The sequence below is a fragment of the Aspergillus terreus genome, genomic scaffold (assembly GCF_000149615.1).
Source record: "Aspergillus terreus NIH2624 scaffold_10 genomic scaffold, whole genome shotgun sequence".
Classification (NCBI taxonomy): domain Eukaryota; kingdom Fungi; phylum Ascomycota; class Eurotiomycetes; order Eurotiales; family Aspergillaceae; genus Aspergillus; species Aspergillus terreus.
The window spans coordinates 640,180-661,559 of NT_165933.1; the positions used below are offsets into that span (position 1 = coordinate 640,180).

Consider the following 21,380-nt stretch of genomic DNA (forward strand, 5'->3'; position numbering starts at 1 on the left):
CAATCCTACTGTGAATGGTGACGCTCAAGGAGAGAATGAGCCGCATACAAATATCAGGGATCCCAGTAAATGGGTCCCGAAAACCCCGGCCTTTACCCAGTCTTTATCACTATTTGCATTTCCAGTCTTCGTTATCTCCATGCCGACGCTTCGATCAGGCAATGGAGTGCCCCTACGTTTAAACATTGTCCGCAAGGGCCTCCAGCGCGAGCTTTCTAGCTCCGATCGTACATTACATGGAGTATGTCCATCTGGAGTTGTCTCGAGCCGGGTCTACGTGTCCATGGTGTTTTGCTTCTGTCGCGCGTCATGAGCGACGGCAGGGTCAAGATGAGTTGGTATACTGTGAACTCTGTTCCTTCTATGGGTTGAACAGGTGTTTACGACTTGTTCTCTGACGCCTTGCTGACGATATGGGAAGGAATCTATAGAGGTGTCGAGAGCGATGGCTTTAAACTCCAGACTAGCAATCTTGGTGGGCTCAATAATTTTTTCTCCTTTGGCGATATCAACGCTCGAACTTCTTGGCGCGACTTGATCATCGACTGCTGATCATCCACTGGATGTACCCACCATCACCCACCCAGATCTTAGCATTGGCCTATGCTTTCGTGAAGATTAGTTCGGAGTAGATCCCTCGGTGTTCTTCGCGTGTTCCACACTGTCGATTGCTAATTTGCCATACCCGAACAAGTAAAGGGCGTTTTCTCGGCTGGGCAGCGGACCACGCAAGACCACGCTCAACGCTGCAATGAGCCCGTCCCTCGCGGGGAGGACTATTGTCTGGACTCTAGCATGGGCCAGTCAATTATTGAGGACTCCCTTGAGGCCGTGTGATCCGTCACTTCGGTCTGCAAGTACACGCGATGATCGTCGGAAATCTGACAGGTGGCCACGCCACCCGAGCCAACACAAACCAGAAGAAACGTTTGTACAATCGAAGACTGGAAGCACACACATCGACGCGAGAAGCAAAAGCAAGAAAAAATAAAATAGGATAGGCTCGAACTCACGCAACAGATGCAGCACCAACGCGGCGAACGCGATCCGTAACGCGGATGGACTGTTTTCTTCCTCTATCCACCACACTTCCGACGACGCAAGGGGCAAAAGGTCTAGTGAAGCGCGTTCAAGGGAGAAAAAAAAGGAGAACACCACCCGATCTCCAGCTCCATTGGCTGAATGAAGAGAAAGGAACGATGAAGCAGCGAAACACGCCCAAGCGCTCGCTGGCGTTCAACCCCGAACTATCCCCCACATGGGCCACGCGAGGGATGAAGCAACAGAGCAACAGGCCACTCCTATATTGCCCTCCTTGAAACAGGAAAAGTATGCGGGAACGCCGTTTACTGCTTCGGTCCATGTCGATGGATGATTGGGACTCCTAGAATCCTCCGCCGTTGACCCGCATATGCGTCCGGACAGTTCATTGAAAATGATGCCTCACCCGGGCCTCCAGCTCTGACCTGCTTTCGTTTCTCTTCCGGGAGCCTTCTATTGTACTCTCAGGGTTGTGGACCATTGAGGGCTGCCGCTTGTGTCTCTCCCTTTCTGGCCTTGTTTCTTTTCCTCTCCTTTGCCCTTTCTTTGTCTTGTCTATGTGCCTCCCTTTCCCGTGTTGAACATGGAGTACGGTCACTACACATCGCCGTCGTCGGAACGGTGAGTATTTCATGTCCAATGCCATGTACAGTGGTACACGCGGCAAAGAATAGCATGTTGATTATGCATATACTCCATGTAGACATGTCGGCGATCAATCACAGCTGCAGTCAGAGGCCAGACGCGAGTTCGAAAAGGAAATCCTGCTAGGCGACTCTCCAAGCGGCACATCCAACCGATTAGGCACGAAGACGCGCGTGCTACGAGCTTCCGATGTTCTGTTGTCGTTGGCTGGTAGACCTACGCCTGGTACGCTGTCCCGGATCACCTACCATGTATACGCGGTGCGGTCGGGCGAATAACAAGCTAATCCCACAGCGATGGGGGGCTCTCCAGATTCGAAGGAGTCGTCAGCTGGTGTTGAGAACTTTCAAGAAGCGCTACGTCTGTTCCCTCCGTTCCGAGATGACGACGGGGCCACCCTGGGCTCAGTGGACGTGCGATGTCCCGACTGCGACGCGGTCTATTCTTCCTCGAGCGAACTGAAGCAACATTATCTGTCCAAATATTGCGCCGGCGCGGCAATTGCGGTATATGTCATGATGCGGGACCGGTTGATCACGAAAGGATATCGTATGGAGAAACGGCTCATACCGCTTAGCTCCCCGTCGCTACGATTCTTCTGCAACCACTGCGAGCGCCATTTTGCCATTGGAGGGGATGGTGAGCGAGTGGAAAGACCGCGGGATGGCCCCTCGTTCGTCGACTGCAAGAACTGTGGTGGAAAATGCAACATCTCGTACGAACCGGTGTTGAACGATCCGCGCGACGACGCCAGTTTTCGAGACACCCAGAAAGAGATGGCGAGCCCGTGCCACAGTCGAAGCCCCAGCGTCACGCAAAAGGGCGCCCTAGGTTCGAAATTGCCCACTATGGGAAACGGACTGGAGCAACCGTCGTTTGTGAAGAAGGCTCGCAAGATCCGCGATTCCTGGTCTTTCCGAAAGTTCTCGCAGGGCGATGAGGACGAGCTGGTCGCGGTTAGTTTCGCTGGCCTCTATGACTTGGAGAGGGTGCACGCTCCGAATGGCATCTATCAGCCGATCGACAGCACCGCAGCCGAAACGCAGACCTTGCCGTCAAATGCGAGCTTCATATCGAGTGTCGCCAACGATTCGTTCATCTGCGATGGAAAACGGTCGCCCTTTGAGTTCTGCGAGGATGAACAGCACAGAGGAGAGATGATGGATTTGGACGGTGATTCAGATGAGAGTGGAAACGCCCGAGGGAGGACCACACCATCGCGCAGACAATCCTTCTTGCAGAAGATATTCGGCCGCAAGACAAAGGGGGTATCGCGCTCACGGTCTGCGTCTAACCGGGGCAAGAAGCTCATCAAACGAGCCAACACCATACGATTTTCCTTGGTTGGCAAGTATACCAGGAGCGAAAGCAGGGCGGCTGCGCTTGACAGTGTCAGAACTTCGATTGACGAGACGCCGCAACCGGTCGAGCCACGGAGAGAAGCAAGTGCGAGCCCGACTGGGGTGAACGATGCCGAGTATGTTGCCCTCCTACGCAGCAGTCAAAACATATTCGTGCACATGCAATATCTCTCCGGGGGTGTAGTGGTACACGATGCGTCTGGGCGCCAACGCATCCTCAGCCTTGACGAGGTGGCCCAGCTCTTTCTCCAGCTGAAGGAGGAAGCGCTCGCAGCTACTATCTGGTCACGCACGGTCAATACGCGACTGCGGGCAGAGTCGGCATTGAAACACGGTAACTGTAGGGCAGCGGTTGTCGAGTATCATGATGCTCTGAGGATCCTGGACAGCAACCCAGCTCTCGATCTTGATAGGCTCTCTCGAGCTGCTATGCTCCATTCGCTGGGTCAAGCATACCGTAACCTCGACATGCCAGCCGAGTCCGAGGCGTGCTATCTCGAGGCTCTAGGACTTTACAAACGCACGCTCGGTCGAGACAGCCCCAAGAACTACGCGGTCCTCCACGATCTCGGTGCTCTTTGTGAGAAGGACGGCTACGCCACCGAAGCAGCCGCGCTGTACGAACGCTCATTCGCAGGACGACTGAAGACGCTAGGTCACAACGCGCCCGAGACTCTCAGCAGCATGCAGGATCTTGCTTCTTTGAAAGTCCTGCTCGGTGATCTGGAGTCCGCACTTCTGCTACTGGAGAAGGCCGTCCCAGCACTTGACACCGTCTTCGGAATGCAAAATGCAACCACGCTCAACGCGATGAACCAGCTTTCTCTTTTGTACCAGAAGCTCGGGCTCGAGAAGGAGTCCCGCACCATCTGCGCACGCACGATCCCCCAGTGCCGTACTTTCTTCGGTATCACCAGCCCGGTCACTCGAGATGCCGTCGTCCGTTATCTGCAGAGTTCCGATAACTTCGACTTTCCTCCCGAGATCCAGGACATCCTCGATCAGTATCAGCGGGCCCGCGACCCAGATGGCCTCCGTGTGATCCACAGGTTGGGCCGGTCTTACATGGACGCCGGACTGAACCGCGATGCCGCTGAGCTCTTCGAGGCTCTTGTTGAGGACTTCCTGGCTGTCAAGGGACCGGAAGCCCCGGAGACGTTCGACGCACTGAGCGCACTTTGTGTATCACGCGAGCATCTCGACTCCGTCGACAAGGCCATTCTTGCCTACAAGCAGCTCGTCAACATGGCCCACCGCACGCCAGAAGATCACCATTCGCGCAAACGAATCGGCTATGCCGAGAAACGCATTACCGAACTCAACCGGCGCCGCGATATCCTCGCCGCAGAGCGCAAAGAATGGGGTCTGAGTGCTCCTGGTCCCTGCGAGAACTGTGACCAGGCCACGACCGTCCTCTGCAATAGTAAGTCCGCCATAACTTCCCTCTCAATCTAATGCATCTAACCTGAACACGCGATGAACAGCCTGCAAGATTTTCCGCTTCTGCAGCGATCTTTGCCACAAAACCAACCTCACAACACACTTCCCCTCTTGCATTCCTTCCGTGTCCCTGCGCGAGTCCAAGTCGCTGGCCGTCAAGCCAAAATGTCCCGCGTCGGCGCGCGAACAGGCCGTCTCCAAGATCCGGCGGTTCAACAGCTCGCGTGGCGTGCAGGTCACCGCCAGCTACACGTTCTACCTGGACCCGCGGAACTTCACGACCTTCCGCATGAAGCTGAACTCCGAAGCCAACACCATCATTCTCTTCTCGCTCGACTCGGACATCCAGTATGCCACGGTTGACAATCCGCCACTGGAGTTCAAGGCGCCGTGCTCGTCAAACCTGACGACAAGTAATGCTCCCACATCACCGAGTGGAAGCGGGAGTCGGTCTTCGCCTTCGTCGATGGCGTATCCTCATGGCGCTGGCGTGCAGTGGCTGTCACCCGAGAGACAGGAGGCAGTCTGCTATGTGCCAGGTGAGGTCGCGCAGCCGCACGCGCGGTATGTGCTTGTCACGCCGGGCAAAGAGATGCTGAAGGCGGTTATCGACAAGCGGGTTGCTGTGCGTGGGGGTAACGGAGAGCAGGAGCGGTTCCGGTCGTTGGATTTACCTGATAATGAACTTATGGAGTATGCGCAGGGGCTGCTGCTTACGGGGTATCTTGGGGAGGCGTTTATGTATGTTATTGAATGGGTGTGGAAATAGTCGACGCGTATGATTGGGCAGTATATAGTTAAGTAGCTATTAGGTACTATCGTTCAAAATTTATGAGGACTTTTACTTCCTTCGGTCATTGTCGCCTTTGAGGAGATGGGTGAGTTATGATGTATTATCCCGAATATTTGACAAAAAATTGCGCAACGTCATCATGTAGTGCGGGATGAACAAGCAATAGGACGAATGCGTAGAGCACGATCGAGACACCAATCTCCACGACAAGGACCTCTGCAAGTATTTTGCAGAACTGAAATCTAGCAGACCAAGGGAAGCTCTGCCATGATCTCTTGATATCAGGGACTTGGGGTGAGTCTCCCACCGCAGAGGCAGCTACTCGAATAAAAGTAGCATACGCAGGGACAACCGCGCCAAAGTATAGGATCACAACTGTAGAGAGCACAATGGCACATTGTACGCCTTCAGAGACTCCGTAGTCCCCACCCCAGACCCCTAATAACCGAACAAGCATGACGGGGAGGTAAAAGCCTATACTGGAGGCTACGCTGTATAGTAGCGTGACCTGGAGGCATTTCGACCATGTAGTCCCGCTGAAGATATAGCGTGTGCATGGAATGCTTGAGTTTGGGGTAATAGCGGCGTGTATGTTAGCTACTTTCAAGTTTGAAAGTAGTACCTCGGCGGCCATGTTCAAGAGGAAACATCCCGCTACATCAGAGCCCCGTATCGGAAACACAGAGAGGATAGAGAATTTCAGCAACCGATGAAGGAGAAAGATTGGGAGACCTCGGAGCCGCCGTCGTAGAGGTAATGATTGCACTGCAGCTGGTCTTTGGGCCGCGGCGTGCGCTGCATTAACCACTCCATCAACATATATAACCTTGAAATATTAGGTTAGATGCTTGTTCTTGTGGAATTACAACGACTCACTAGGATCAGCCCAATGAAAGTACCCGTCAAGATGAGCAGGAGTTGTATATTCAAGGTCGATGTTGCCTGGTCCGGGATGCCACCGGACAACCTGTCCTTCGAGATATCCAACGACATGGAGGACAACAGGTTCGAGGGCAGCTCGTAGAATCTTTCCCAACAGCCCGCCAGTTCGTAGGATCAAAGATAATCCAAAAAGGCGGAAAGTGTCGGAAATCAGGCGTGGAGTCGGATGCATTAGAGTCGTGGGGGCCACCCGGTTAGCTTGTTTGTGCCTAGAAATCAGGGCTTAGGCCCAGTGCTGTAGTCCATGTTTCACCTCCTCAGTGGTTTGGGCGTAACCGACTTTGCATTCTGTATAAACTAGAAAAGATCTCTCCGATAGTATGCAAGCGGAAGACTCGACCTTCCCTGTGCAGATATAGGTGTGAGTAATATGTACCGAGTAGATGCCACCATTGACCAGACCCGGGGGGTGGGGGGGTTTCTTAGGTGGTTAAGTAGTGCTTACCAGTGCGACGTGGCAACAGGTTTGGGCTGGGGCTAACAAACGCCAAACAGAGTGCTCATAGGTCTGCCTTAAACCACCCGGTATATGTCGTATGTACGAGAGTGTTTTGGCAACACCATTGGAGTATTAAGTGTTGGGGCCCCTTGAGGCATGTGAGTATAGATGGAATATCGAGGTCTCTATAGGGACTTTCTATGCTAGCTACAGACTGAAGCTTTGGGCTTAAGAATTGCTTGGGCCCTCACCGTTGTCCGGGTTGCGAAACCGGACACTGGCAGGCTTCGGAACATATAACTTGGCAATCTCATCTTCCCATTCCAGAAGCTGCTGAGTCACCGAGTCGTAAGTCTGCAAATGCCGACCAGCAATCCGGGCTTGAACATATCCTGACCACACTTCACCAAGCGCGTCGCTGGCCCAATCTTGAGCCATCCTTGCTACCTGCTCAAGATGGTCCGCTGACCAGGCTTCCCACCAGTCCTGAAGACCGTCTTGGCCCCAGGCTTGCTCTCCGTAGTATAACTGTCTGTACATTTCCTGATGGACATTGCTGAAGCGAGCATGGTATCCGGGCTCTTGCATATACTGAAAGGCGGCCAATCCCTATACATTGTCAGATTTTTCTCCCCTGAGACGGAATGCACGAACTGGAAGGCCATTACCATTTGAATCTTCGAAAATAAAGCGTCAACATCCTCATTGGTATCGGATTGTAGTGCTCTCCTCACTGATGTGCGAATACTTTCGATGCTGACGGGACTTTCGAGCCTCAGCGCCCGTCCCTTGGCAAGATTGAGCTGCTTCCAAGTAGGCAGGAAGGGGTATCGATTCCTTGTAGAACCGAAAGCTTCGGCAAGACGGAGGCCAAGGGTCGCGGGTGCCGCTCCCCCTCCCACTCCCACAGCTGGCCGCCTAGCTAGCTCTTGGTTGACTTGATTGAATTCATTAGCCAGGAAAGAGACCGGGATTCTTGGTAGATGTGACGTGTCTGCCCCAGACGGAAGCTGCCTACGTGCCATGTGCTCGACGAATGTGGCCAGAAGGATTTTCTATAGAGAGTAAGCAATGAAGTACCTTTGCTCGGACAGTAAGGTTGAAAGGATTCTGACTGACATCCCAAGGGTGCTCTGTTTCAAGTCCTTTCAGCTCTTTAGGAGTCGGGTTCGCAGATAGGTCGTATACCCTGCAAGACCGTCCACTACAAGGTCCCGACGCTATGCTGTAGGCCGTTCGCGAGAGAGCCTTGCCCTTCTTAGTTTTGAATAATTCACTAATTGGAGGCCACCCGGCGAATCTGACGGTGATCCTGTAGCCTTCCATGGTTATTTCCTTTATTGACGAGGCACCACGTTTGGTAAGATCTGTTTCCTCTGGTTCCACCACAATGAGGTCTTGGGATGCTGCTGCTCCCCTGTGATGGAGATGAGAGTGGCTATGTCCATGGGAGTGACTGGATCGGTGAGACTGGGCACTTGACAAACCCTGTCTCTTGTCGAAATGTCTTTCGCCGCCATCATCAAGGCAGAACTCGTCCATGAGACTGCATAGGTTGGTACTGCAAGTCGCCTTACGCACAGGTGCCTTCGTAATAGTACAGCATGCGGCTTTGCTACGACCCCCTGGTAATCAGATCATTAGCAAGGAATGGTACCTTCTATAAGGAAACTGAAACGCGGCGCATACAGTCACACGCCTTCGACTTATCTCCATATGTTGCAAGGTCAATTTGAACCTCCGTTGCATTGCATTTCGCATTGGCACAGTCAGAACCACCACCGCCGCCACGCCAATGACAGCTCTTGAGTTCTGTGTCGATAGGGCAGCAGTATTTTTGTCCTTGCCGCCAGCAGTTGTCGTACTTGGTCAAAACGGATATCTTGCCAGCTGGGCAGTCTTGCCCGCTATATATGATCCTCGTTAGCCTTTCTGCGAGGTGAAAGGACATGGCATAAAACATGAGCAGCCTACCAATCTGCATAGGAACATTGGGATTTGGCCGTATTGTAGTCTGGATCAGGACAGCAGAATATCTTGTATCCACGACCACACTTATCAGTGTCACCATCATTCTGAGGGCCTCCGCCCCATGAAGACCGAATGCCATTGATATTGATTTCACCAGCCTGACACTGACCGCTGCAGTCAGAGCTGACCCCTGGGGTCCCAGTATTGTCACCGCGCCACATGCAGTTTTTAGGCGCTTTCTTCGTGGGGCAACAGATAGGTTTTCCGCAGTGCTATACTCGTCAGTTGGATGTAATCATGGCCGCCCAAAGATACGCTGACTCGCAGTGGAATGCGGCGTATAGGTATGATTGCAACCTACACATTTAGACGTTCCACAACCAGCATCATCCCATCCAACCACAGTGTTACCTGCGCCGCAAGCCCTCGACATTGCTTCGTTATCATTGAGATTGACACACTTTCCATCATACTTGAAACATTTCTGGCCATCAAATGCGGACAGATCGTCTATCACAGACTCGGGATTTGAAATTGCTTTGTTGATAGTCTGAAGGTCAGCGGTAGATATGATTTTTTTGCCCGTCAGCCCAGCGTGAGCAGAGTATTTGTCGTCGTCTAAGTGAAACAGTCAAACAGAGGAGCAACATGTATATAGAACTTCATAACTTACCAAGATCAGATGCCCAAATCATTGCCCCTCCCATGCCAATAGTGTCTGCCCAGTCAACTTTCTGCTTGAAGGTCGTCTTGTCGTCATAAGACACCCACTGGTCATCATCAAATATAAAATAGTTCACCGCGGCGTCTTTGTCATGGGTGGGGGTGATCTTCGCTCGTTTCTTACCAGATGCGCCGTCTAGAATACTCATAATCTCATAGTATCCTAGCATGCCACCAGTGTTGGAGCAAGGTCCTGGGTCTGAGGCCCCCTTAAAGGGACATCCAGGCTTACTGCATTCAGGATCGGAAAGAGTAAATGAACGGCCGTAGAAACCGAATCCCAACACAAGCTTCGAGGGATTAATGTCGACCCTCCAAAACAGCTCAAGAGCAGTTTTGATTTCAGTAAGGTTAGTATGGCCTTGAACGATGCTACCAATTGGGTTTTCCGCATCCCATACCCCATGAAGATCGTAGGTCATAACATTAATCCAATTCACGTATTTGACCATTTTCTCGAGGTCAAACCAGCGAAGATACCAATAAGAAGATGGGGCGGTGAATGTCAGCCCATAATCACCTCCACTTTTATCGAATACTTCGCGCATGGTCTTAAGCAATAAGACATAGTTTTCTGTGTCTTCGGGCTTGCCGCCTCTGTCTCCTGCTCCGGGATACTCCCAGTCAATATCGACACCATCAAAGCCATACTGTTGCATAAAGTGCACGGTATTTTGAGCGAATGTCCTCCTCTTGGACTCAGATGCAGCAATCTCCCCAAATAATGGCTGAGTAGCAGTATTATTGTCCGAGAAAGTCCAGCCACCGATGCTGACATACACAGACAGATCTTGCTTGATGGACTTGATGTTTGTGGTCTCTTTAAAAAGGCTAGCCGGAGTTTCAGAGTCCATTGTGACGACTTGATAGGTTGATGGATCGATAGATGCAAATGCAAAGTTGACATGAGTCAGGGCATCCAAAGGTAGATCTGTTGGAGTCATCTTGTGACAGCTCTTGCGAGCCATCCAAGCCTCATAATACCCAATCACTTTTCTCTGCAGAATGCTTGTCGAAGCAGTTCCCACAGGTGGCATCGGGTTCAGTACACAGTTGCTTTGGCATTTTTCTATTACCCGTTAGTGCCATGATTCATATGCAATCAAAACAGAGAATGGAGGCCTCACTTCCGCAAAATTCCTCAGTAGTACCGCACTATAAGAAGCGTTTTTAGTATTATTGAACTTCAAACATGACAGAAGGCCACTTACAAATCCATATTGACTGCAGCACGTGTTCAGCGGGCAGGTCTTTCCAGGCTCACTTGCAAACTCTCCACACTCTGCGGTGGCATTGCAGTTGGATAGACAACCAGCGCCACAGTATGTAGGACCAAAACCACAATAGCCACCAGTGCCACAGCAAGCACCGTTTTTACAAGGTTTGTTGGCGTTGCATGCATACTCGTCTCGACGAAGGAGCGGCGTCGTTACTCCTGGCGAGATGACGGTCGAGGTCTTATCATGAAGGGAAAAGCTCAACTCCTTGGTGATTAGAGGCCATGATAAAACACATAGGACGCTTAGCAGACTTCCAAGCAAAGTTGCCTGTCCCCAAAAGGATCGCCCTCGAGTGCGTAGTTCAGGCTGATCAGTAGCCATTGCAGAACGAATAACAACTCACAGGGTGACCATGTGCCTGGTGTATCACTGGATAAAAGTATGAGAATTGGACTGGCAAAAGGCAAAGAAAGATTTAGGTATATGAGAAAGAAGGAAGGAAGCAAAATGACGGACCCTCACAGTGAGAAACGCGGTCTATTTCGAGTTTCAGATAATGCTCAATAGTAAGGATTCTGCCTCCTGTCGGAACTGAAAAATCAGAGGCAAACTTGAAGTATGAATGCTGTATAAAATTACTATTGCCTCTTAGCGCCTTTAGCATGGGGGCCGAATATGTGTTGCCCCACGCATCGCTTGGGATATTTCCTTTCGCTATTCTTGCTATACGGTAGGTAGGTGCTTGTCCGACTAAAGTAAGCCGTAACGATCTGAGACGGTTTTATGGTGCCTAGTTTGACAGTTATTTGCGGCGACTCCACTCCGTAGGTATGAATGATCTCTCAACCAGCTGCTGCGGTATAGACGAATTGCCCTACGTCCATTTATGAAGAAGCGGCCATGCCCAATCTACCTAAATAGGCGTATCAAACGGAGACAAGTACTGGGTACCTAGGTATGCTATACTGCTAGTAATAGGAATGATGTCTTGGTTCAACCGTGTGATCATAATCCTTGGCGAGCTAATGGAGCTCAGCACTCGATCATACCAGACTTGCAGGAAGCTGTAGAGTTTTCAATGGCCTTTGATTAGCTATTGTCATTGGTGAGGTCTGAAACCTGGGCGTTCGTAGAGATGATAGCGCGTTGGTAGTATTACGGAGTAGATCTTAGATGTAACGTTCTGGTCCCTGTAGGCAATCTAAATGATGCACTAAAGATCCCATGGACGGGGGTTATCCAGGGGTTTGACGAACTAGTCCTCGAAAGACTCACACTTCATTTCCACAACGTAGGGTTTGTCTACACGCTATATCGCCCTAAAAATGGCCGAGGCTCAAAAAAGCTTAGTAACTGGGTCTATATCGCGCCGGAGTATCCGGAAAGCATCGTTTTAGGTGGATCCATGATCGGTGGAAAGTCGGATCTTGCCCGAATTCCCTAGCTTGTGAGAGAAAATCCCAAACGCTTAAGACAAGAGGGCCCACTTACGGACTACGCTCACAAGCACTGGACGACTAACTCCATAGTAACATGATTCACAGTATCCCCTGAGCGTGAGACTACAGCGGACGGATGTGTTGTGTCTTCGGATGGGACTCATTATTGATAACTAGTAGTTGAGGAGGCCACAGAATATCCTTACCTTACCCTCTGATAAAAATTTTCTTCGCTCATACTCTCCGCCGCACCTCCCAAACGCCGCACTCGTGTAGTATAGGTTGATTTGCGCCAGTTCGCATGAGAGACAACATGCGAGTGCAATGGTTCGGTCTGATGGCCTTGATGATGGGACAAATACATGCCCAGCAACTTTCAGGGACACAGATGTTTGTCGACTACCCAGGTCTCAGTGACACCTGCAAAAAGGCCTTGGCTACCGATGTCACTTGTCCACCGGCTCTGGCTATATGGGCCCTTGGGTAAGCTCATTTCAGATCACTCTCTCACAGCTTAGACACTGATTTAACTCAGGAATCCTCTCCTGAGTGAAGATGAAGTGGATGAACTTTGTGTGGCAGATTGCCAGAATTCATTGAAAACTGCCCGGGCTGTGATTGCTGCCGCTTGTACATCGGATACAGATGTGATTGTGGTTGAAAATGTCGCTTACCCAGGTGAGGAAAGGCCCATGAGTCTCCACGAGTACGCCAACATGACTGATTATCCATAGCCACTTTCATTGCAGATAGTTATTTATTCACATATGAAGTGTCCTGCTTCAAGGATAGGTGAGCCATTATTCTCCATGAATTGTTCAAGTAATACCGGTTTCACTGACACGCCCTAAATGTTAGATCTGGAACGTTTTGTGAACCGCAGTTCTTCTCGTGGGTCAACGGCACATCGATCATGAATGCTACAAGCCGGTGCTCTGATTGCTGGCTTGGGGTCCTGGCTTTGCAGCTTAGCAACCCCTTAGGCTATGATGCAGGTCTAGAGTCTAACTTTCAAGCATTGACCTCTAGTTGCAACGCAACTGGTTATAGCTATACTACGCCAACAGCCTACGCACTGAACAAGACAACCACCGCAATTTCGACTTCCGCGACACCCACGAGTACTGCAATGCAAAACTGTGTGGGATCGTATACAGTGCAATCTGGCGATGACTGCAACTCCGTGGCCAAAGCGCACAATGTGTCTACGTACGCTCTTATAGAGGCAAACAATTTGGACCTTTATTGTGAGAGTTTTGCCAATGCTGTAAACCGTACTCTTTGCATTCCACCGCAATGTGAGATCTACACTTGGAAGGCATATGACACCTGCAACGATGTTGTCGCTAGATATGGTGACATCACTCTGCCACAGTTCTTGGCCTGGAACCCAAATTTCAATTCCCTCTGCGGGAACTCTGTTCTTTTCCATGGGTATGAGGTCTGCATTAGGTATGACCGATCTCTCTTCTCTCTGGAGGGTGCTTTCAGGTATGAGCTTCAAGTCTGACTATTTTGGCTATCAGTCCTCCAGGAGGTTACCTCAACCACACAGCAGATTCCACTCCAACAGTGACCTCTGGCGCTGGAAGTACAGGGGTTATGCCGGCCCCAACCAATGCGTTGGAGGGGAGTAACAGAAATTGTAGCCAGTGGTATACGGTATGTTAATCATCCCCTTCAGTCACTTTAGGGGCTTGCTTTACAACGACTCGTCTGCTGAAACTGAACCTCACAAAAGGTAGTGGAGGGAGATGCGTGTAACAGCGTGACAATTGCACAGGCCATTTCGTTGGCTGATTTCTACTTTCTCAATCCTGAGATCGATGCAAACTGCTCCAACCTAGAGCTCGGCGCGGCATATTGTGTTAAACCTGTGGGATCTATCACATCGTATCCCAACTACACAATATCTGGAGTATTACCTATCAGGGTGACTCCGGTCAGTCTTCCATCTGTCAACACCGCTATTCCGACAAGTACTAGAGATCCTGGGTTTGTATACAACACTGATCCCGTCCTTCCAACTGCCCCGGGGACTATTCCAGATTGTTACATGTATGAAGATGCTTCGAATTGGACCAAGCCATGCCGTTTCCTTGCTTGGTCATATGGCATCACAACTGACGAATTTTTTGCCTGGAACCCGAGCCTTGAACGGAACGTCAGCACCTGCGTTCTTGATCAGTCTCACAGCTACTGTGTTCTACAGTACCAGAACAGCTCGCGTGTGTACCAAATAAGCCTCCCTTACTTCCTTTGCTCTCCCTCTAACTGAAGTAGAATCATCACAATCGTTCGGTATCAGCCTCTGTTGGCCCATTAATGCTACAGAGCCTGACACGGTCTCCAACTGTGACTGCTTTGGCATTGTCGCAGGATACGATGCTGAAGGTAACTATGCTCGTAACCCGTCAGGGCTGGGTCTCCAACATGTACCTTTTGTTCAACTGCTAAACAGAATGTAGATGAATACAGTTGCAGTACTTTTATGGATGACTACAACATTACCAAGGCGGAACTCCTTGCATTCAATCCATGGCTTACAGGGGACTGCGACACGGCCCTTTTCGCCAACCTTGACGAGACTGCTACACGTGCAGTCTGCATTGGGACAAAAACCGCTGCCGCAACTCTTGCCCCGAGTACCACCGTGACAGGATCCGCCAGTCGCACCACTATCTCAACGGAGGGAACACAAACTGGCGTTGTTGCAGGGTGTCGCAAGTTTCACACGGTCCAGAAAGGCGATGATTGCCCCTCTATCGAGAGCGACTATGACATCACTTTTGCTGAGTTCTACGCTTGGAACCCCTCTGGTATGTTTTCGGAAGCATACCATGTTTTTCCTCCTTGACTAATGATCCACAGTTGGAAGTACATGTACTAACCTCTGGTTGGGATGGGCCTATTGTGTGGAGGGCCCGTACTCTTCGACCACGGCTACGGCTACTATTGCGCCCACTCAAACCGGGATTGCTTCCAACTGCAAGGAGCATTACAATGTTGTCGCAGGTGATTCTTGTGCAAAGATTGAGACAGCCTATGGCATTACATTTGAACAGTTGTACAAGTGGAACCCAGCCATCGGAGACGATTGTCAGACACTTGAAGTCGGTACTGCTGTTTGCGTTGGTGTATCCTCCTGATATCTACTAGGTAGATAGGATTCGATATGCGATAGAAAATAGCGGGAGCCTGTTCTGCTTCAATATATTCATAGACTTCCCAATTACCATATCTAGTTAGCCTTGCTGTTTGAAACAGAATCACCTGCTCCGCTGATCTCGCGCGTCCTTATCATATGATGATGGTAGTTTATTTTTCAAAAAGCGCTGTAGAGGTGTACACGATTAAGAGGGTATACAGAGAAGGCATTTTCGCTAATACGAGTGAGCGCAAGGTGACCATCATAAGGTACCTGACGGTACTCTACTCGATTCTGGGTTTCGTCGTAGGTACCTAGGTAGATTCCGGTTACTACCTGGTACCTCCCCAGTACTTATAAGTACGTTCAGGTACAGGCTAGGTAGGTACTAAGTAGGATGGCCGGCTTACTAAGGTAGCCGCAGCAAGAAGTCCAATAATACCCATCATACAAAACAGTCGACGTTTTCTCCTCTCTCCTGCCATCTCCCACGAACAATGTTCTCTGCGACTGCAAATATTCTGAGAACACAGATCCGTTCCCCTTGGCAAGGTGGGATTTCCCTAGCAAGAAAGACCATACGCCCCCCACTCAAATCTTCCCGACTTTTTGCACCGAAATATCAAGTCCAAATGGCTTCGTCAGACCACTCAGCAAGCTCCCACGAAAAAGCATTAGCGGCGCTGGCGAGACTACAATCCAAACGCAATTTACCGCGGAATCCGTCTAAGCGTACTCCTCATAGAGACTCTCGCGCTAACACTGCTGATCGCATCGAGAAAGCCCTAAAAGAGGCTGGCCTGCACACCTGGGGCTTCCCTATCTATCGATGCACCTATCAAAACGACTCGGACTGGGCCGAGTTTTTACGTCGATACCGATGGCATGTCTCCGACGCGCTCCAGTGCTATAATGGTCTAGACATGCTCGATAGCTTTCAGACGACTGTCTTCGAGGATCGAGCCCTTTTCGAAGGCGCGAGCACGGCGACCATCCGTGAGCATTTCCAGAAATGGGCCGTTACTGCTATCCAGGAAGACGGTGGATCGCCGGATTTGATTCGCTACTGGAATATTCGAGTGGCGCGTTATCGGTACTGCCTTTTTGTGGATCAAGAGTCCTTGCAAAGTGTCCTTCAGGCACCAATTGACGACTGTCTTAATAAATATGCATATGTTAATATGCTGAAGGGGTGGTGGAAACCTGAGTCTATTGACGATTACATGCCGGAAGACTTTGAAGACCTAGATCGGCCTGAGGACATACTGGACGATAGTTATGATCCTGTCGAAGGGTGCACTGTAAAGGATGTTGGGTGGATGAAGGTTGCTTTATGTGACGCAGGGCTGCAAGGGTATGAAAGGATGGGTGATGATGATGAGTGGGAAAGAGTATATGAGCGTCCTCCTGAGATTTGTTACTATATCTCCAATGTGCTTGATCGGCGATAGAGCCATGCCCAGGTGGCCTATTGAGTGAAGTACTCAAGAATGTACATAATGATAGGTTGGCCGTCTCATTTGTAGAAGAAACATGCCTCTCAGAATAGCACACTAAGGTACGTCCATTCTTTAGACACATTTGGTTCGGAATCAGTGTCAACTTCTAAGATACATGTTCATAGACGACATCGTCAGAGATTCTCGTTAGTTGAAAGAAACAACTTTTGCTGGTAATGCCCATCAACATATTGCACAAGAACTCGTCATCCTCTGCTTCGAAATGGAGGCGGCGGAGCTGATGGACGAACTCCCATCGATCGTCATAAGGGGAATATCTGACTATTGTGATACTCACAAACAGAAAAACTGGCAGGGATATGCAGCGCTTACTGCGGCAGCCTACGCAAAGTTATTGTTGTCTATAGTTCCGTCCACGGTCAATAAGGCATCTACACAAAGTATGCTGCCCTCTATCATACTAGAACTCGCCAGGCTAATTAATAGTCAGGTTTTACGTCCACAGCTGAGAAGATGGAATGTTTACGTGGTTTGTTCCTCTCAGACCCAGCGGACGACAAGAACGACCTGAACAGACGAAAAGGAGACCAGGCGTCCGGCACATGCAGCTGGATCCTGGAAACACCTGAGCTAAAGAGCTGACCGGGTAACCACAACGCTGGCGCGCAGGAAGAATCCAACATACTTTGGCTATACGGTCATCCAGGTACCGGAAAGGCTACCGTGGCCATAACAATGACGGATGGGCTGCAGGGTAATGCCCGACTAATATCTGCTGTCATTTGGAGCTTTGATGCAACTATTGTGGCAGTTGTTCTGCATTGCTGCGGCGAAGGTGTTCAGATCACAGGGGGTATCTTCAAATCCGCGACACGGAACTCTAAAGACGAAGATTCCCTGTCGTTAATCCTTAAACGATATGGCATTCAAGTTCAAATCACGAGAAAAACGGGAGTGGAAGGCAATGATTCGAAGGAGGAGACATAGAAAGCACAAGCAGGTGTTGCAGAAACTCGGCTACCTGGCGCTAAAGCTCTGGTGGGATATTGGAGAGGCATCATTGGAGAAGGTGTTTTTTCGCATGCTGACCATGGTTCCAGCCGAGAAGCATTACTGGTGCGTCCCATCTTATTTGACGTATTCGGACGTCAAGCCAGGAAACCATACGGTCAACAAACTGGAGCTCTTGACCACACACCAAGCAGGACCCGCCAGGATCGCGACCTGTGGTCGGATATTCGCAAGTACTCAGAGCTCCCTTGAACTGGCATGTCATGCGGGAGCACAAGACTCTGAAAACTCGACTTCCTGGATGCCTGATTCCACACATGAAATGGGTGGACGATGCTTCATGGATGTTGCAAACATCCGGGGACTCTATAATGTAAAGCTAACAGAAGCCAAAGCCAGGGTGAATAATTATCTCTCGCAAAAGAAGGCAGGAGCATACCTGATCGCCTCCGATTATGTTGATGTTACGGACACGTGGACCCAAGGCAGTGGTGATGCACCACCATTGACGGAGTCTCTGCCTCAAAGTGAGCAAGGCTGCATTATCCTCTGCACGGAGCATCCAAGGCTGGCCATGGGGTTACCGCTCTCTGATGTGATCTTTCTGCCACCAAAGCCATCCCCTGGAGATTAATTGCGGCATACGTGGACCCAAATGATTACAGTCTTCTCACCTTATAAACCCTTTACGGCCAAGGGTACATGCCCTTAGGATTATACCAGACAGTCAGCTGCAGCCCATACAAGGACAATTCGGTTGAGTGACTGGTGGAATAGGATCATAGCCAGTATAGCATGGGGTAGGAAACACTAGACCCGGATGATATGGTGGTTGTCATTAGCTGTTATGCTTTCCCCTCATGTCTATCTGTTGGGGCAGTTGGATGGCAGATATCAACGAGATGCAATGTGTCAGATGAGCAACATGAGGGACATTTGTTTGCATGACTTCTTTCAATCCCATCAGCCTGTCTGCGTAAGTAGATCAACAACCCGACAGAAAACTGCATGCGAGGCGTAAGACCCGGGAGACATTGAACATGGTATCAATGTCAAGCGACGGCAATAGACAGATCAGTGGAGGTGGCGAGGATATAATACACTGCGCTAAGTGAAGTCTGAAATCACTGTCTAGTAGTTATATATAGTCTTTCTGTCATGCGCCTAGCAAAAGAATAAGTACAGCCGCGCGTTCGCTCGTAAGTCATAATCAACACCCTGACGCCACATATGCAAGCCAAACCTGTCCTCAAATGACAAGCTGGGATCGTCATCTTCTGTATCCACTTGAAGACCTTAGGCTGTCAAGGGTCTATGCCGTCTGTTTTCGTTTAGGTTCTGGATCGAATTCATCGCTCCCAGACTTCTCGGAAATTCATCACATCGTAACTGCTTTTGTACTTGTGACCGACTCAGTCCTCGCCGTCGTCGGATTTGTCTGTTCCGTCGCTGTCACTTTCCCAATCGTCGGCCTCAAGAGATCGATCTCGGATCCCGAAGCTCAAAAAGAACCCTATCAATGAGGTGGCAGCAAAGACGCCAAACGCCAAGGCTTCACCCTTGTGCTTGACCCGGGTCGCCAGCGAGAACAGGGCACCGGAGATGAAGGGGCCCACGGCACGCCCCGCTGCGGAGAGGGTCTGGGCCAAACCATTGAGTGCTCCCAGGACTGCATGATCGGGAGCAGAGTTGGTTATCTATGGCAAGGTTAGCATATTTGCATTAGGATCTGTGAACAGTGCACTCACCAGCAAGAGCGCACTTGTCAGGCCGCCAACGGTTGCAACGGTCTTCACTAGCAGCACAAAACACAATTCCACAGCCAGGAGGGCGGTCTTCCCACTCAAGCCACGGGAATCGTTGCCCTTATATCCGATGAAAGGCATCAAAATGAAGGAGATAACAAAACCAAAGAGACCCGCTCGGTATGACCACCGGTTGCCCATCTTGTCTCGCAGCCTGCCGAATATGCAAATCTGGAAGATGATCGTCACGAAACCGGAGAATCCTTGGGAAAGACCGATCTCCTCCGGCGTCAAGCCTCGACCAAGCGGAGGGGCAGCTTGTGAGAATATCGGGAACAGCGAGTTGAATGAAACATTGCAGAGAGCAAAGATTAGATACGTCAAGAGAAGCAAAATGGTGTCTCGGTTCCAAATCTCGCTCGTCAAATTCTCCCGGCGAGGCGGAACATGCCCCGAGGCCTCGGATGCCGAGTCCAGCTCACTGTCATGTCCTTGGCTCTCCGCTGAAGGCTGGCGGACCGGAAGATATCGAGCCGGGTAGGGGGGATGGACATATCGGGCACGCTTTGCTGAGCTAGTGAATTGCCAGATCCACGAGAAGAATGACTTGACTCTAGCTTTGATATCTGGCAAGGTATCAGCATCTTCCAAGCTCTCATCGAGGAAGATGGCAGTTAAGACGAAGTCGATGACGAGGATCGCGGCACAGAGCAGATTCGGCGCGAGATAGGGATACGGATTCGGCTTGCTCCGATCCCACAGACTATGCTCGAACACCAAGAGGCCGCCAACCAGGGGCCCCGTAATCCCGCCAATTCCGTACAAAACAGGAAGGTATGTGAATGCCCTCGACTGGTTACTTCGGTCTGTAATCTCGCCAAGGCAAGTAGACACCAAGCCCTGGTTGCCATTGACCGCGCCCAGTACGGCCTGCACAACAATCGCCTGCGCAAGGGTCTTGCAAAATCCGAATGCGCAAAAGGAAGCGGCCGACAGGATTGTACCCAGCATGATAACTGGCTTGCGTCCCACGCGATCCGAAACCCAGCCCCAGAAATAGTTGGTCACGAACTGCGCGACCGCGAACGCCGTCGCCACTAAACCAACATACATGCCGACCATCTGCGGTTTTGCTTCGGGGAACGTGGAGACCATCTCGGGGAGATAGGGACTGATTGAATTGAACGCGGTCTGCTCGCAGAGGGAGATCATCGCTAGCACGGCCATCTGCTTCTTTGGCAGCGGGGAGCCCTGGTCCGAGGAAACATGCTGAGTGTCATTCTGATCGTCGCGGTATGAGTCGGCGCGGGAGGATCCCGATTGACCGGAATTGGGTCTCCCGCGAGATTTGGGGGGAGGTGTTTCGAAGGTCTGGTAGTGCAGGGTGGAGGAGTGGCGCCGGTGGAGCGACGTATTCTCCGACGGCTTCATCTTTCTGGCGCTCGAACTGGGTCGGCGCAGCAGGATCTGTCCAGAACCGATCTGACTAGGTGATAGAGCTGTCGCAAAGGACGTTGGGGCTCAATGGGCTCCGGATCTGTGTTGCGGGGCGTCAGTGCCCCGGGGAAGGTTTCAAAACGACGACAGGGTAGGCCGGTAGGCTCGATGCATGAGCATATGGGAAGCAGCGAGGTTTCTTTCGACAGCGGCAACAATCGCAACAGCAAGGAGACAAAGCAGAGTGCAGGGACAGAAAGAAGGCAAGGAATGAAGCCCGTCGGTTGATTCGAAGGCAAAAGGATGACGGATGAGGTAAGCAGAGGGCTGACTCATCTATACATGATGTCACCTTCCCTCGCCAGGTACCTGAATTAGAACTCATCTTTGGTAACCGATCTATTTATTCTTATACGGAGATGTTAAGATGATGCATTAATGCCTTAAATATTGTAGTAAGGACACCTGGGACCTCTGAATGGGGACGTTTCCCAACCCCCCAATATATATACTTCCCTGAGCTGCGGCTCTGTGCGAATACACATGTATATAGGAGGATGTCATG

At 50.7% G+C, this 21,380-nt stretch overlaps 6 protein-coding genes across 6 annotated transcripts; 4 read left to right on the plus strand and 2 right to left on the minus strand.

The window, feature by feature from the left end:
* Positions 1-1,624: 1,624 nt before the first annotated feature.
* On the plus strand, positions 1,625-5,256 carry ATEG_07071 (uncharacterized protein; the record flags this gene model as incomplete). The annotated part of the gene is made up of 4 exons (XM_001209757.1): positions 1,625-1,662; positions 1,745-1,911; positions 1,981-4,470; positions 4,532-5,256. 4 exons carry the CDS (start codon positions 1,625-1,627, stop codon positions 5,254-5,256), a joined length of 3,420 nt encoding a protein of 1,139 aa, XP_001209757.1.
* Positions 5,257-6,889: 1,633 nt separating this feature from the next.
* ATEG_07072 (uncharacterized protein) lies at positions 6,890-10,956 on the minus strand (the record flags this gene model as incomplete). Its single annotated transcript, XM_001209758.1, has 8 exons — positions 6,890-7,270; positions 7,330-7,587; positions 7,742-8,286; positions 8,351-8,568; positions 8,636-8,904; positions 8,994-9,250; positions 9,306-10,424; positions 10,620-10,956. 8 exons carry the CDS (start codon positions 10,954-10,956, stop codon positions 6,890-6,892), a joined length of 3,384 nt encoding a protein of 1,127 aa, XP_001209758.1.
* A 1,371-nt stretch (positions 10,957-12,327) lies between these two features.
* On the plus strand, positions 12,328-15,163 carry ATEG_07073 (uncharacterized protein; the record flags this gene model as incomplete). Its single annotated transcript, XM_001209759.1, has 7 exons — positions 12,328-12,497; positions 12,550-12,720; positions 12,873-13,505; positions 13,541-13,676; positions 13,756-14,242; positions 14,483-14,833; positions 14,886-15,163. The coding sequence occupies 7 exons, from the start codon at positions 12,328-12,330 to the stop codon at positions 15,161-15,163; spliced, it is 2,226 nt and encodes a 741-aa protein (XP_001209759.1).
* A 631-nt stretch (positions 15,164-15,794) lies between these two features.
* ATEG_07074 (uncharacterized protein) lies at positions 15,795-16,613 on the plus strand (the record flags this gene model as incomplete). Its single annotated transcript, XM_001209760.1, has 1 exon — positions 15,795-16,613. The coding sequence occupies one exon, from the start codon at positions 15,795-15,797 to the stop codon at positions 16,611-16,613; it is 819 nt and encodes a 272-aa protein (XP_001209760.1).
* Positions 16,614-17,541: 928 nt separating this feature from the next.
* ATEG_07075 (uncharacterized protein) lies at positions 17,542-18,267 on the plus strand (the record flags this gene model as incomplete). The annotated part of the gene is made up of 1 exon (XM_001209761.1): positions 17,542-18,267. The coding sequence occupies one exon, from the start codon at positions 17,542-17,544 to the stop codon at positions 18,265-18,267; it is 726 nt and encodes a 241-aa protein (XP_001209761.1).
* Positions 18,268-19,045: 778 nt separating this feature from the next.
* ATEG_07076 (MFS transporter) lies at positions 19,046-20,809 on the minus strand (the record flags this gene model as incomplete). The annotated part of the gene is made up of 2 exons (XM_001209762.1): positions 19,046-19,330; positions 19,382-20,809. 2 exons carry the CDS (start codon positions 20,807-20,809, stop codon positions 19,046-19,048), a joined length of 1,713 nt encoding a protein of 570 aa, XP_001209762.1.
* Between the last annotated feature and the right edge of the window lie 571 nt (positions 20,810-21,380).